The sequence below is a fragment of the Vulpes vulpes genome, chromosome 2 (genome assembly GCF_048418805.1).
Source record: "Vulpes vulpes isolate BD-2025 chromosome 2, VulVul3, whole genome shotgun sequence".
Taxonomy (NCBI): domain Eukaryota; kingdom Metazoa; phylum Chordata; class Mammalia; order Carnivora; family Canidae; genus Vulpes; species Vulpes vulpes.
In genome coordinates this window covers 80,447,769-80,464,675 of record NC_132781.1, presented here as the reverse complement: position 1 = coordinate 80,464,675, position 16,907 = coordinate 80,447,769, and the positions used below count along the sequence as shown (strand labels likewise).

General features: G+C 40.4%; 1 protein-coding gene across 2 annotated transcripts in view; it reads right to left on the bottom strand.

Annotated features, from left to right (window-relative positions):
- The window catches only part of TXK (TXK tyrosine kinase), a 64,756-nt gene that overhangs the window by 7,782 nt on the left and 40,067 nt on the right, over positions 1-16,907 (bottom strand). For both annotated transcript variants that reach the window (XM_072749048.1, XM_026016541.2), the window contains exons 9-13: positions 11,271-11,345; positions 8,183-8,354; positions 4,985-5,201; positions 3,366-3,430; positions 899-1,017 (exon numbers count right to left, since the gene is read on the bottom strand). In XM_072749048.1, the coding sequence (XP_072605149.1) occupies positions 899-1,017; positions 3,366-3,430; positions 4,985-5,201; positions 8,183-8,354; positions 11,271-11,345 (648 nt within the window). The remainder of the gene's footprint in view (positions 1-898; positions 1,018-3,365; positions 3,431-4,984; positions 5,202-8,182; positions 8,355-11,270; positions 11,346-16,907) is intronic.

Here is a 16,907-nt window from a genome sequence, read left to right as displayed (position 1 = left end):
ATTCTAAGAAAGAGGCCGGTCCCTGTGCTCAGGAAGCTCACTGTCCAGAGGGAGATGGAGACAAGTGGTCGGATAAAACTCAGAAATTCTAAATTGTTCTGCAACCACTTGATGAGGTTCCTGTGTTATCAGACATGTTAGTCTGATTTAACTGCTCTCCTGTAGAGCTTAAAAATCTCACCTGTCAAAACCACCAAAAGGCAGGGGAGAGCTAAAGGGTTCAATAATACACACTTAACCTTATGTGGACAATAAAAAATATTCGCACCCTTTTGAGGGTGCAGAGCTCTCTCCAAACCAAAGAAGCCATCCAGGGAGGTCTGGGCTAAAGAGAATAGATAGGTTATTGAACATTTACTGCCACCTTTTTGAAAATCAATTCAAAGAACAAACTCCGCTGGACATAGGTCTACAACATCTCTTTCTCAGTGAAGAACATTACACAATATAACTCCAACTGACAGTCCCCAAGGAGGCCGACAACTAAATTCCACAAAATTTAAAGGTAATGAAGCAAATGCAGTTGGTGCTTCTTAGTAGTTAGACATGAAGTTTATTAATGACATGTGAAATTCAGTGACACCTTAAGATCTATTTTCCTTGCAAGTCTCTGTGGTGTAAAAAAGGTGGCTGCACCTTTTGCTAGATCAGTAGACTCTATGTTATGGCTTTACTGCCATACGTAGGTTCATTGGGAAAGGAAAGATCCAAAAGGCAGACTTATATAAGAAGGTGTCTGACACCAGTTGCCAAAGGCAGCCTGGGTATGTTTAGAACACCTTAGACAGTTACATGAAGACCTTTCTAGGATGCCACATCATGCTAAAAAATCAAAACTTAAAACAGATTGGTCTTTTCTTAAAACAATCTCCAACAAATGAACATCAAATTTACTCACCAAATGACCAGACATCAGATTTGCTGCTGTACTTGTTGAAATGGAAAACTTCAGGAGGGGACCACTTAATTGGGAACTTGGCTCCAGAAGAACTGATATATTCATCATCCAAAACGTACCTAAGGTCATGAGATTCAAAGCACATTGTGCTAATTCCCTCCAAATTCTACTTCATTCCAACTCCCTTCATCTACTATAATTTCTAAAAGAGAAAGCAGGGGATGCCTGGGTGGCATCTGCCTTTGGCTCAGGACGTGATCCTGGAGTTCCAGGATCGACTCCTGCTTCGGGCTCCCACATGGAACCTGCTTCTCCCTCTGCCTATGTCTCTGCCTCTCTCTATGTCTCTCATGAATAAATACATAAAATCTTTAAAAATAAAATAAAAGAGAAAGCAGGGTTCCTGAGTGACGCTATTGGTGAAGTGGTCAGCTCTTGACTTTGGCTCAGGTCATGGTCTCCGGGTCATGGGATCAAGTCCCCTGTAGGGCTCCATGCTCAGTGAGGGTGTTAGCTTGAGGATTCTCTCTTCCTCTCCCTCTGTTCCTCCCCAACTCACTCAATCTCTCTTTCTCTCTCTCTCTCAAATAAATGAATCTTTAAAACAGAAAGCATTTTTACCCCTGAAAATTTCTCTTCTTGTTACCAAAATGGGAAAATATCCTATATAGTGATTCCTCCCCAAACCAAGCCTCATTTGGGTTTGAGTCTCAGAAAACTAGAACGATTCTTCAATCCAAAATCAATTTGAGTCAAGAACCCACTGATTATGTTAGTTTACAAATTCTTAATTCTGCAAAGGAGCATGCTGAGTAGTCTAACAACCAGTGTCGTAAAAAGTACATAAAAGATAAATATATATGGCAAATACATAAAGTCAAAGTTGGATGCCTTATTTTTTCTTCATACATATGTGTTTTATCAGGCAGAGAAATGAGAGTATTGAACATAATACATTTAATGTGAAAAATGTTCAATGCATTACCATGGCCCTATATGAAATCAGGAATAACTACCACCTCCTTTTAAAAAACTACAACAATATTAAACCTCTCTCTGTTGAGAATTGTAGGCAGGAACATCAAGTATGAGAATCTAGAGAGAAGAGAGCCTGGAGTGTGCAGTCTGGTATTTTTGAATTATTTATTAGTGCTTCCTCACACCCTCTTTTTTTTTCCCCACATCCCCTACCTCACACCTCCTTTAAGCGCTTTCTTGAGCCAGAAGCCATCCTACTAAGGGGGAAAAGTAAGTAATAGAAAACAAAAGAGAAAGAGCAATTTTTCATAGCTTTGAGTTTCAAAAGTCTAGGCTTTTCAGAGAAGGAGGAGGATGGAGCTGTTAATAAACTATTTGGGAGAATGGCTCATAAAATAAGAGTAATATCACCCCCCACACACACTCCTGACCACCACCATTCATCCCCCTAGAAAATGACCTCTGGAGCTGGGAGGTGGGAGAGGAGAAAGGAAAGGCGGAGGAGTGTTAGACATCTGTGGGTGGCTGAGGCAGGGTCCTATATAGTATTCACTCTACCGGCACTGCCCAGCTAGCATGGCAGGCAAAGAAGGCCCCACTACAGGTTGCTGGGATTTAAGAGCAAAACAGAGCCTATGCTTCTTCCCCAGGTCAAGCCCCTGGAAAGGCAAAAAAGATTCCAGAAAACAAATAGCTGCAGATGTGCCTAAGGCAACAGGGCCTTGGATATCTCCAGGCATTTTCCTAATCATGGAGAATGTCAGTGCAACAGCATCTTGCAGACAGAAATTGGAGATGAGTCAGCAGCCACCTATGCAGATGTTCAGCCAAGGACAAACAGGAAGATGGTGCCCGCAGGCTACCAGTTGTCAATGGGTAACAACAAGGACCAGACATGCCATCTCCAGTACGTGGCCCCATTAGACATACAGAATCTGAATTTGACCCTAAAATGAGTCAGAGAGAAACCCTGGGTTCACGGGCACTGAATTTTTAGCAGCCTGAAGGAAAGGGCATTGCACTGAGTTGCAGAGAATGAGGTTAGATTCTCCACACTTGAGTTGTCATCTTAAAGTCAACTGTTACCCTTGACAATAGAGTATGAAGATGACATAGAACAATCAGAGCTAAACCAATTTATTTTTTTATCTTTCAGAAATACACACATGTCGGAAAAGCTTTTCTCCTCAATCTTATGCATATGATGAGTAGATTGAGACATTTCTAAAAATGTTATGACTGAGAATGACCTTTTGAAAGAAGATAAGAGTTGTCTCAAGTGTCCATTTGCCTCACAGCTAACATGGGTTTGTGTCAAATTCAAAGCAGGGCAACACACCAAGCATCAACATCAACATTTTCCTCACAGGATTAAAAAAAAAAAAAGAAAAAAGAAAGAAAAAGCAATGCTATCAAATTCTTAAATCTGTTAGGAGACAGATCTAAGATTCCCTCTTATGAGTAAACAAGAAATATTTATATATTATACCTCGTCATTCCAAAGTCCGATATTTTTACTATACTTGCAGCACTGACCAGACAATTCCTTGCTGCCTATAAAAAAGAGAGAGAGAGAAGAATCCATATTTGAATATAGTTTTCTTTCAAGAGTTTCTACTCTCCTTTTCCTCAGTTTACCTGGACCCCCACACTACTTCTCTGTGTGAGCAGACATGTTTCCTTGGTAATACCCATCATGCTATATATGATCAATATATCTGCCCTTACGATGGATTGTATCGATTCTTCAAAGAAATAACAAAAAAAAGTAAAAAACAATTTTAATACTTTTCCTTTTAAAAGTTTTTTAAACCCTCTCAAGAAGTATCTTTGATAAATTGCAAGACTACAGCAGAGATGTTAAACTATGAATCCGGTAATTTAAAAGTGTGCATTAAACCTCTCTCTTGTGAGAGAGAAACCATGTATTTGATGCCAAAATAATCTATTTTCAGAGACCTTAGTCAAAGAAAATCATTGATTTGGTTATTAAGCCCTGTGTAAGACAATAGTTTTATAGATTCTGTTCTCTTCTAAGGTGATATGTGCTTCAGTTAGTCCAAAAACAAAAGCAAAGAACTTAAAAATGGTAAGCCAGGAGTCAGTTTAGAAGATTTTGACAAATGCTAGCAAGGATTTCAAAACCAAACCAAGAGCTAAGCCCTTGACAGGGGAAAGGCTCATGCTTAGCTGATATATTTTAAATGGCATGAAGGTGGATAAAATTTAAAAGGCAAGACTTCAACCCAGCCAGTCTACCTCTAGAGCAGTGGTTCTGAGTCGTGGCTGCCTATTGAACTCGCCAGGGCATTTGGGCTAAGACAAGCCTTAATTTTTTTTTTTTCTTAGGATGTAACGTCCTGAACATTTCAGAACACAATGATTTAACGTTTCCAGTCCTCCTCAGGAATGCCAGGAATGCTGCTGTGATACTATTGCAACCAAATCACCTCCACATGAAAGTAGTTTCATCCCTGGATGGGAGCCAGTAGAGCTATCCTTTACTCCTGTCATCTCCAGCTCCTGGCAAGAGTGCTTGGCATGTACTGGCATTCAATACGTATTCGATTATTGGTTGAAAGGAAGAAAAGTAGAAGTTAATGAAAGAAGAGAGGGAAGGTGAGAGGAAAGAAAAGTAAATTAGTTTTGGTTAGTTGGTTATCATAGTAGTTAATTAGTTCAAGGCATATTTCGGGTAATACCTTATTTGGCCACAGCATCAATGGGCAATTAAAAATAAAGCTACATTTTCCAGAGAATCACATGAATAGAAAAGTGGTCAGAAATTAAGCCAAAGAGGGGCACCTGGATGACTCGGTTGGTTAAGCATGTGCCTTTGGCTCAAGTCATGGTCCTGGTGTCCTGGTATCCAGCCTCTGCATGGATGGAGCCCCCATCAGGTTCCCTGCTCAGTGGGGAGCCTGCTTCTCCCTCTGGTCCTCATCCCTCCCCTATTGTGTTCTCTCTCTCTCTCTCTTTCTCAAATAAATAAAAATCTTTTAAAAAATTAAGCCAAAGATATTTTATTTTAAACACTGAAAGTCCTCAACTGCCATATTCCTCTGAATATAATGCATAAAATAATCAGCGAATTTGTATCATACTTACTAAATCCCTATGAATAAAGCAGTTCCTCTCCAGATACTCCATCCCTTCACAGATATCCTGGCACATGCTCAGCAGCATCTCCCTCGTAAGCGTTCCCCTCCTGTCTCTGAGATAGTTCAGCAGGCAGCCGTTCTCCATAAACTCCGTCACAATGTACAGGGGCTTCTGCTGTATGCACACCCCATAGAGCTGGACTAGCCTTGAATGAGATAATTTCCTGTGGAGGAAAAAAACACACCAGTGAGCAGGTTGGCTTTTCTGCACTTTCAAGTGCTCAGACTCAATGGGTGATATTCACCAACTCTATGTAATTTTTGACACCAAGATATGATAAAAATTAACCCAACCACAGAGAAAGTAGGACAGTTTCCTTTCCACTGTAGGCGCTGAACAAGTGGGGTCAGAGTTCAAGCAGTAGTTCCCAAGTCTGCAGATAAAGAATATTACGTGCTCCGTATTCTATTTTTTCTGTTTGTCATCCTTGCAAGTAAGCCTTTTGCTTCCTTATTGTGACTTCTTGCTCAGGTTTTAACAGAGCTCCTGCTCCTTGAGTTTCAACTTTCCGAACTGCAGCTGCTCAGACCAAAATTCAGGACAGATTGAAGGGAGGAAACCGTGATTGGTGTATGAAGGAAAGGAAAGGAAAGGAAAGGAAAGGGAAGGGAAGGGAAGGGAAGGGAAGGGAAGGGAAGGGAAGGGAAGGGAAGGAAAGGAAAAAAGAAAATGAAAATTAAATTCTAAAAAATAAAGGCATTAAAAAAGAAATATTTAGATAAAGTTGGAGACTGAAAAACACTGGCCAACTTGAAACCCTGCTCTGTATTTAGCAATCACACACACACATACACACACACACACACACACATACACACACACACACACATCCTTGAATATTGTCTATTAAAATACACATGGAAAAAAAAAATACATGGAACCTTTAGTCATCTAAACTTCCAAAGTTTATTGTTCCTTCTGAAGTATAGCATTCAGTCCCTAAAGGCCTGTTATGCCAACTAGGCATCATGGAAAACAATATTCAAGTTAGTGTTTGTAATTTTTGAAGATGTATAATAAGCCAATTTCTGTTAGTCAAAAGTAACTTGAAATGTCACCTCTTTTCATTCATAGAGGCAAAATAAAATCAATGACTCAGGGAGATTATTTATCTTAAAATAATGTATATGGGTGATCAATTGACATATTACCATATAGTTAGCATGCAAAAACACTACCAGTTTGTGGGAAAGAGGCGTTCAGAGAATCTATACATGATTTTAATCTGTAGACATATATCTTGTGTATTTTATCTGATTTATCTCTCTAGTGTATAAAGATATTTTATAAATTCGAAATTTATAAAGAAAAATTTATTTTCAGTTAAGAGAGACAATTCATATGTATACAGAATAATGGCAGGGAAATCACTCTTAACATAGAATATTGATTTGCCATGAGAAAACTGTAACACTGATACCCACGTATAAACATCTGAGAACTGAAACATTACACTGTGTTTGCTTAGCAGTATCACCGGAGTAGTGACAAGGACGGCGAAGGAACTAACAAGTACAGTGAAGGTAAGACAGTGTGACCCAGTTGGGTATTCTTGGCAGATGGAGCTCAGTGTGTGTCAGCTAGGTAATTTTGTAAAGATGAATGGATTTGCAACAGGGAGTTAGAAGGAAATCCTTCTGCCTCACTTTCAAAAAAAAATCAGCAAAAAATAGACTGTGTTCAAACCCAAGAACACAGTATGTCTATCTGAACTGACTTAAAAATAAGCCATTAGCTTCACTCTTGCCTCTGTAAACATCTAGGAGCCATTGATACTTCCACACTCTGCATGTCTTCCACCATCCTCAAAATATCATCCCTGGAAAAATGTGCCCCCAAATGCCCAATAAGGCTTGATCCTTTCAGGAATCCTCTCACCGTAACATCGGACATCTCCAATTCTTTTTTGTTTCATAGAAATTCCAGTATGGCTTCAACTTTCCCCGAAGCACGTTCTTATAACACCTATCTAATCAACACAGGAATATAATAATTTGTCTCTCCTTTAGATGTAGGAAAACTAGGGTCTGATGCAGGTGGTATCAAGGAATATAGGCCAGGGGCCACCTAGCGGCACGAGATCATCTTTGGGAAACTGATATCACTGGAAAATTGTGTTTAGCATAACTTTCCTTGAAGCTCATTTTGTTGTAACTGACTGGAAAGGGTATTTTAATAGGACATTTGCGGTACAGGTTGAGAGTCCCAAGAGATAGCATTGCTCTGCTGTTAAAGGAGAATGGGTCCAGTTAATCCCTTCTAGTTTTTTGGTTTGTCTGTTTGTTGGTTTGCTTGTTTAGTTGACATCTGTATTTTTAGAACAGAACTAAATTTCTTTGGATAACAGAATCTAGGTAATGCCATCTGGGGTTTTCATTTTTCACCACATTGCTGCTCCTTTAAGTGTTGAACAAATACTTATAGAAATTTGATGGCTTTGATCTGTACCAAATTGTTGGCTTGTCCTGATCCAGCCCAGATTATAGACATACACCACGGCCACATATTCAGCTGAGTCGTAATGTTGATCTGGGAAATCACAGAAGTGATCCCATAGGAACAGCGTCCAAAGGGCCACAGAAGTGACTGTTAGAACTCGGGATTCTTAAATTTTCTGAAAGCAAATGCTTTATCCTTATATCACGATTTGGACAAAATCAACATTTTTGCTTCCAGGAAAAGCCAAAGAAGAAGGAGGAGGAAGAGGAGGAGGAGGAGAAGGAGAGGAAGAGGAAGGGAAAGGGGAACAAGAAGGGGAAGAAGGGGGAGGGGAAGAGGGGAAGGGGAAGGGGGGAATGAGAAGGGAAAGGGGAAGAAGGAGAAGGACAAGGACAAGGCAAAGGAAGGAAAGAGCCCTGAAAAGAACACGCATGCTTGTCACTTTCGTGAATTATCTCATTTAATTCACACACTGATGCAGTGACAAGGCTACCATTATCTCCATTTTGCGGGTAAAGAAATCGAGGCTTGGCAAGGTGAAATAACTCACCCAGGTCATGCAGAGGTCAAATAATTTGCCCAGGTCACACCACTAGCTTGGACAGAGTTGTGACAGAAATCCAAGTGGGACTGCCCCAAAATCCATGTTCTTTCCATGATACCCCAGTGTTGTCTGCTATTTATCTGGGTATTGCTTATACTTACATCATCACTTTAGCCTCTTCGATGAAATCCTCCTCAGACATGGAGCCTTCGCTGATGGCCTTGATAGCTACCCGGATGTGCGCTCGCCATTCGCCTAAATGGACCACCCCAAACTGACCACTTCCGATCTCCTTTACAAAAGCCAACTCAGTGGGATCTATCTCCCACTTTTCTAGAAAAGTAAAACATCCATGTTACAAAGTAGGGAAAACTTTTAGAGCTAGAACAGATTCAGGAATTATCTAGACCTACTCTCTTCTTTTATACAGAGGTTAAAATTTTTATAAATGTAAAGGGGGGGAACTGTAACCATTTTCAATACTCTCATGGTGGAATTCCGTGTGCAGTTCCAGAATTCAGGTTTAAAGATACAAACTCGACTTGCTTGGAGAGGAAATTATGGATATCAGAACATTCTTGCTCTTTCCAGAGAGACCCCACATGAAAGGCCTTTTGAAACTAAACCTACCTACCAGAACTAGACCTGGCCCCTTCCGTCTGTATGTCCCCATCAGTTTTTGTCCTGCCAAGTAAACTTGTGAGGCAGGAACATATGGCCCCGTTTCCCCATTTCACTTCCTTCTATGCTCCTCTGCCCATTCCCACCCCTAAGGGGCTTTTCTTGCCTTAGTAGGGTCTTCTCCCTGGAGAAAAGTCTAACAAATTCATCTAATAACTATGTCCAACGCTAGGGTTCTAACTCATATGTATCTAAGTGTATGTTTGAACTGAATTTCACTTCCCTGGAAGCCAAATGAGGGGAAAAAGAACTTTTTAAAATAACCCTCTTGGAAACACTTGTGAAGGAGCCCATCTTTCCCCTTGTAGTATGTCCTTTTCTACAGCAACACTGCCATCTGCTGGAACTTTAATGCGTTTAAAAGAATTGGGACACCTGGGGGTTTCAGGGGTGGAGTGCCTCCTTGGGCTCAGGGTGTGACCCCTAGGGTACAGAGATCGATTCCCGCATCAGGCTCCCCCTGGGGTGACTGTTTCTCCTTCTGCCTATGTCTCTGCCTCTCTCTGTGCATCTCTCATGAATAAATAAAATCTCAAAAATAAATAAATAAATAAATTGCAAAGGCTAATGACTTTCAAGCCAGCTTTGCAAAGGGCTCCCTCTCCCAATAATAGGTATGTTTTTAAAGGAACATGGGAAAATATATTCATGACTTTGATATTGGCATAAATTTATTCAGCAGAATACAGCCATAAAGGAAAATATTGACAAGTGACGCTCCATCAAAATTCTGTTTGTCAAATATGCCCCATTAAGAGAGGGGAAAGGTAAGCTGAAGATTGGGCAAAGATATTTCTGAAACATGTAACCAGTAAAGCATTCCTATTCAAAATATGAAAAAAAAACTAGAAAAGGGCAGATTATATTTTTAAGGGCTACAAAACGTGAATATTCTTTCACAAAAGAGAATATCCAAATAGCCACAAAACCTATAAAAAGTTGATCATAATTATTAGTCACCAGGGATATGCAAATTCCAACCACAGAGAGATACCACTATTACACACATCGGATTGTCTAAAGTGAAAACCAAAGAAAAGAACCCATGAGAATATTAAATATTGGCCAAGGCAAAGGCGTGGGGCAGTGGGAACTCCCACATGCTATTGATTGAAGTGTAATTTGGTATAAGCTTTTTTGAAAACTAACTAAATCTGAGTGTGTACGCACTCTGTGACCTAACAATTCTACCCTCAGGTGTGTATCCAGCATTCCTGGAGCTTAAACGTGTACTGAACTTCATCAAAAGACATGTAGGAATGTCCATAATGATATTAATTATGAGGTAAAAATTGGTTACAACCCAAATGGCCACCTAACGAAGGATGGGTAAACGGTGGCATTGTCAGGCAGTGTCGCACTACACCACAGGGGAGATGAACCAACCACATCAACAACTATGGGTGAAGCACAAGAAGCCAGATACAAATGCATGCTGTCTTATTTATTTCTATTAAATAGTCAAAACCAGGCAAAACTGAGTTGCGGGGTTATGAGTTGTACACCATTCTACATGTTAAAAATTGAGATGTTTATTTTTTAAAATTTTGAACAGGACCACATGTAACTTAAATAAATAGTTAATGGCAGAATTTTGTTATCCACATTGTCTTTAGGGGCAGAGGAATAACCCAGGACCCATGTATCCTGAATCATTCTCCCATTCCAATTAAAATAGAGCCCCTGGGGTCCTGGCTACCTGTTACACAACATAACTATGTTATCATTTTCTCAGAATTTTCTGATTCTCATTAATGAGAGAAATTTAAGGGAATCGGGTGTCATCAAATCACAAAACAGAATTCCTTGGCTCTTATTTGTTCTCACAGTTTGCAGGTATACATCTGCTAGAAGATAGTTCGGATTAAACCTTCTACAAGTTCTATTTTCAAAAGGAGAGGACGACACTTTTAGCAGCTCTTTAAAGCAGGTTCTCTTGGAGGGCGGTCATTTCCCAGCCGCCTTTGTACTGGGAGAGCAACAGCTCAAACACCCAAATAAAAATGAACTAGGGGTGGTGGCAGGGGAGGAGGGCAGGGGGTGGGGGTGAATGGGTGACGGGCACTGAGGGGGGCACTTGATGGGATGACACTGGGTGTTATTTTGTATGTTGGCAAATTGAACACCAATAAAAAATAAATTTATTATTTTAAAAAAATCCTAATTTATCAAAAGAGCTCCTGCTAACGAACAAAGGGTAGTGGATGGGGAGGTGGGCAGGGGGATGGGATGACTGGGTGGCAGACACTGAGGGGGGCACTTGATGGGATGAGCAGTGGGTGTTATACTATATGTTGGCAAATTGAACTCCAAATAAAAATATATATTTAAAAAAAGAGCTCCTGCTAATGTGTAAGGAAATTTGAAGTCAAATTGAAACATTTCTTTCCAAAGTTGAAATTGCTGTTGTGAGATGAATATACTTAAGTATTTCAGAAGGAGGATTTAAACTTTGAGAGGAAACCTGTCTAGGCATCTCATTTGAAGGAGTTAAAGAATGTAGAGGGAACTTGGGACAGGTTCTTTACTGGATTTAACATTGTACTTGGGTACGTGTGCATACATTACCATAGCTAAAGCCAGCTGTGGCTGGCAAACAGCTGCCCATCAGTCCAACTGGGTAGCGGAGACGGGTCATGAGACCTGGGGAGGGAGAGAAATCAGCATTTCAAGTCTACTAACTAGCATAAAAGAAAAAAACAAATATACTAGAAGACAGTGCCAGGCTTCAAATAAATTAGGCAGAAAAATATTCTACATTAGTCTATTTACCTATTTTCCCCACTTTGCATAAAGCAACATTTGCTTATTGGACATACATTCTAAAATCCAAGAAAATTTAAAGACAAAGTAAAGACCTCACAAAATCTCGGCAGCCAGAGATGCGCTGTTATCATTTTGGTGAACACTTTTGCAAAAATCTCTATATAAGTGTTTGAAAGCATATACACACCCAATAAGCTTTCACAGAAAAGTAAATGTTTTGCTGTAAACTTTTTACACTCAGTATATCATTGATATATGTTAGTGACTATCAATAGAGCTTTAAGTTATTTCTAAGATTTCACTACTGTAAAATATGCTGTATGTTCTTGAACATAAATCTTTATGTACCTCTCAATTTACTCTCTCAGAATAAATTCCTTAAAATGTGATTTCTTGAGCAAAGCATGTATAGAAAAATTGTACTAATTCATTCAACCACCAACAGTGTTTAAGTGTACTCATTTCATTACCCTACTTTTTGAGAGTAGTTTTGTTTTATTTATTTATTTTTTAATAGCGTGGTAGTGGGATGCCTGGGTGGCTCAGCATTTGAGCATCTGCCTTCAGCTCAGGTTATGATCCCGGAGTCCCAGGATCGAGTCCCACATCGGGCTCCCTGCAGGGAGCCTAATTCTCCTCTTCCTGTGTCTCTGCCTCTCTCTGTGTGTCTCACGTGAATAAAAATAAAAATAAAATAGAATGGTAGAGTAAATGAGACTTCTTTTGATTGGATCAACATGTAGTATTTTGTTACATCAATTTCAATTTAGTTCAACAAGCTTTTATTATTTATTTCTTCAACTAATGTTGATTAGGGGTCTGCTTTGTGCCGAGCACTATCTAGATGGTGGGAGACAGCAATGAAGCAGTGAATAGGACAGTGATGGTCCCTGCTCCCATAGAGCTTACATTGTAGCAGGGGAAGAGAAAATAAGTGCGCACACACACACACACACATACACACACACCCAAGAAGAAGCAGATGATGAGTTGCAAGCAGAATAGATAAAATATAGCTTCCAGAGAGTGGGTGCTCAGGGAAGGCCTTTCGGACAAGATGACAGCTCTGCAGACATTAACTGACAAGGAGCCATCCTACAAAGGTCAGGAGGAAGAGCATTCTGAGCAGATGGAACAGCAAGTGCAAAGGCTGGAAGACAGAAGCAAACTTGGCCGGTATAAGAACAGAAAGAGGCATCATTAAGTGCCTATTGTGTGCAAGCCACTCTTCTAGGTAGATCTCAAATATTCTGAAGGACCAAAGATGAATAAGGTGAGGACTCTGCACACAGGGGCTCCATCTCAGTGAGGGAAGACAGGCAGAGAAAGGCAACTGCAATATAGAAGGAATAAGTCCTGTGCTGGAGGTACACAAGATGCTCCAGGACATAGCACCTTACATACTTTTGGATTCAAAGTAGTCTAGATGGAAATGATATCCGAGACGAATGTGACAAATGAAGTTAAGCCCTGAAGAGAATCTATGGAAAACATTCTAGGCAGAGGTAACAGATGAGATGATACCTAGAGGTAGGAAGCAGGATGGGCTATTTAAGCAACAGGTGAGAGATAGAAGAGGCCAGAAATTATCCTTGAGAGGTAGGTCATATTCTGGTTACGATAGGCCTTCTAAGCCATGTTAGGGAACATTACACCATCCTGCAGGTAAGAAGGAGCCATTGAAAGTCCCCAATACGGGAGTGACGTCGTCAGATTTACATTTTTGGTAGATCATTCTGGCATCAGCGTAGAGGATGAATTGAAGGGAAGTCAACACTGAAGATAAGACCAGTTAAGAGGCCATTACAGTTGTCTGAATGAACAATGATTAGAGCAGCACTAGGAGACAGAGGCAGGAACCTATATGAGGCATACTTGGGATATGAAACTCTTTGCACTTGATAATGAATCAGAAGTTCTAGAACAAATAGTACTAAAATTTGTCTGGAATCACAAAAGGGCCTGAATAACCAAAGCAATCTTGAGAGAGAGAAAAACAAAGCTGAGGTATCACACTCCCTGACTTCCAATTATATTACAAAGCTATAGTAATTAAAACAGTATGACATTGGCACAACAACAACGGATTGATAGATCAATGGAACAGAATAGGAAGTCCAGAAACAAACCCAAGCTTATAAGATCAATTAATCTTTGACAAAGAAGGCAAACACCTACAATGGGGAAAAGATGGTCTCTTCAATAAATGATGCTGGGAAAACTGGACAACTATATGCCAAAGAATGAAAGTAGACCACTTTTTTACACCATGTACACATACACACAAAATGGATTCAAGATTTAAATGTAAGACCAAAAAACATCAAACTCCTAGAAGAAAACAGAGGTAGTAAGTTCTTGGACATCAGTCTAAGCAATATTTTTTTCATCTGTCTCATCAGGCAAGGTCAACAAAAGCAAAAAGAGACAAACGGGACTATATCAAACTAAAACGCTTTTGCACAGTGAAGAAAACTCCCAATAAAACAAAAGGCAACCTACTTGAATGGGAGAAGATATTGGCGAATGCTATGACCTAAAAGGGGTTAATACCCAAAATACATAAATAATTCCTACAACTCAATATAAAAAAAATTGAGTTTTTAAAATGGGCAGAGGACCAAAAAAAACATTTCCCCAAAGAAGATATACAGATGGTCAACAGACACATGAAAAGCTGCTCAGCATCACTAATCATCCAATACACAATGAGATCTCACCTCACACCTATCAGAATGGCTAATATCAAGCAGACAAAAATTAACAAGTATTGACAAGGATGCAGAGCAAAGAGAACCCTCCCCACTGTTGGTGGGAATGCAAAATGGTGTGGCCACCATGGAAAACAGGGTGGAGGTTCCTCAAAAAAATAAAAATAAAACTACCATACAATCCAGGAATTCCACTTCTGGGTATTTCTCACCAAAAAAAAAAAAAAAAAAAAAGTTTGAAAAAAAAAACCCACTAATTTGAAAAGACATATGCACCCTTATGTTCATTGCCGCGTTATTTAAGCAGCCAAAACACAGAAGCAAACTAAGTGTCCACTGATAGACGAAGGGATAAAGAAAATGTGGCGGGAATAATAAAATATTCTTCAGCCATAAGAAAGAATAAAGTCTTGCCGTTTACAACAACGTGGGTGGACCTGGAGGGTATTATACTAAGTGAAAAAATCCGGGAAAGAAAGACAAATACTGTATGAATTCACTTATATGTGGAATCTAAATAAATAAATAAATAAATAAATAAATAAATAAATAAATAAATAAATAAAGCAAGCAAGCAAGCAACCAAAACAAAACTGAAACTTATTCATAGAAGCAGAACAGTCTGATGGTTCCCGAAGTGAGGGGGTTAGGGGGTGGTAGGATGGGCAAGATAGGGAAAAGGGTTTAAAAGGGACACACCTTTTAGTAGGACATACAATTTTCTTGTAGGAGTTACAACGTATAGCATAGAGAATATAGATAATAATCTGTAACGACTTTGTATGGCAAGAGATGGTAGAGTTCTCCCGGCGACCCCTCTGTGACGTATATACATGTTCAATCACTATGTTATACACCTCAATGTACCATTGTATGGCAACCACACTTCAATTTAAAAAAAAAAAGTTTTCTAATAACTAAAGAAGGAGGAGAAGGAGGAGGGCAAGGGGAAGAGCAGGAAAGGAAGGGAGGTGAAGGGTGGGGAAGGGCGGGAGAGGCGAGGGGGGCAGAGGAGGGGAAAGACATTTTCCTCTAGGGAGAGTGGAATTGTCTCTTGTGACTCCAATGTTTCCAGCCCCTGTAGCCAGCAGGATGGTGACGCTCTTATCTGAGATGGGCAACAGGAAGAGGAGCGAGCAGGCTGGGAGGGAAAGCAGCGGTTAAGATGAAGAATTCCATTTCATCACTGCGGTTCAGGGCCTGTGGGACTGCAAGTGCCTGGGACTCCCAGATGGAAGAGTCCTGCAAAGGGAAATGTCTAGGGCGAGGAGAGAAGAGATCGGGGACAGATCCCTGCAGCATGCCAATGTCTAAGAGCAGAAGTGAGACCCATTGGGAAGAACTTCGAGGAATGATCTGAGTTCAAGAACAAGAAAAGGCAGTGTCAAAACATCTGGAAAGCAGGGAGCTTTAAGGCGTGACACTGCAAATAGAGCAGAGAGGGCGGAAAATACAAGAACTCAAAAGCATCACCCTGTAGGTCAATTCGTAAAACAGTGGGCGACGGAGGCAGAAGCCAGAGTGCAGACGTTTAAAAAGCAAATGGAAAGTGAGCAAGTGGAGACAGGGGATGTGGACACATTTTTCCAAAAGTGTCACTTGGAAGAACAATGTCTAAAGGAAGAAAGGACCAAGGGAGGGCTTTATGGGTTTGTTGGTTTTGTTGTTGTTGTTTGTTTTGTTTTGTTTTGTTTTTTGGCTTTTCTAATAAGAAAGTCTTAAACATGTTTACAGGGTAAAGGGAGAAGGTAAGAAGAAATGGACAAGCTACAGGAGAGAAAGGGTGGTGGGTGGTCTCAGCAGCAGAAGAGTGTAGGGAGCAGGGGCCTAGGCTCGTCCTGGCTACTACTGGAAGGAGGGAGGTGAGGCTGAGAGCTTGGCAGTGGGAAGACAAGGTCGAGGGAGCTCATGTCAGGTGACTTCAAATTTCTTAATAAGGTGGATGGCAAGGGGTTTGCTGATAGGGACAGTGGACAACACTGGAAGTGGGGTCTTGAGGAGAATGGTGAATGTCTGAAGAGAGAATAGGAAAAGCTACTTCACTAGTGACTCTGAAGACTTAGCTGAGGTTGGAGCCCTCATCGAGTTGGGATCCTATAATGCATGATCCGAATGAAGAACAAAATGAGGAATTTCTTTAAGACCGTGATACTTTCTTCTAATTTTCCAAGTTCTTGTTTGCTCAACATTTTTATTCTGTGATTCTCTACCAGTGGTTTAATGAGAGTCTATCTCTCTGACAGAAGGAAGCCTGTCACCCTCTTGGCATTGTCCTTACTTCCGGGAAAGAGATGGATTGTCATGAGCTAAATAGACCAGAAATCAAAAAGTAGACAGGATAGTCATGGGCTCTGATTCACAGCCTCCTCTGAAACTGGACCCTCCCAAGTACTGTCTAATGATAGGACGTGTCTCTTTCTGGAGGCTACAGCAGCCATTGAGTGCAGACTCTGGCGCCAGTGGGTTCAATGGCTCCAATGGTCTCAAAGAGTCCTTGAGTTCCAATCTCAGCACAAACACTTTTTAACTGTGTAATTGTGAGTACCAATCATGCCTCAGTTTCTTCATCTGTAAGATGGAAATACCAACAGCACCTACTTCATAGGATCGTTCTGAAGATTAAATAAATAAATAGACATAAAAGCACTCAGAGCAGGGTCTGGCCCAAAGTAAGTCTTCACTAAGCATCCACTATTTTGGGGTCCCATTCCTTTCCTCTTATCGTCTT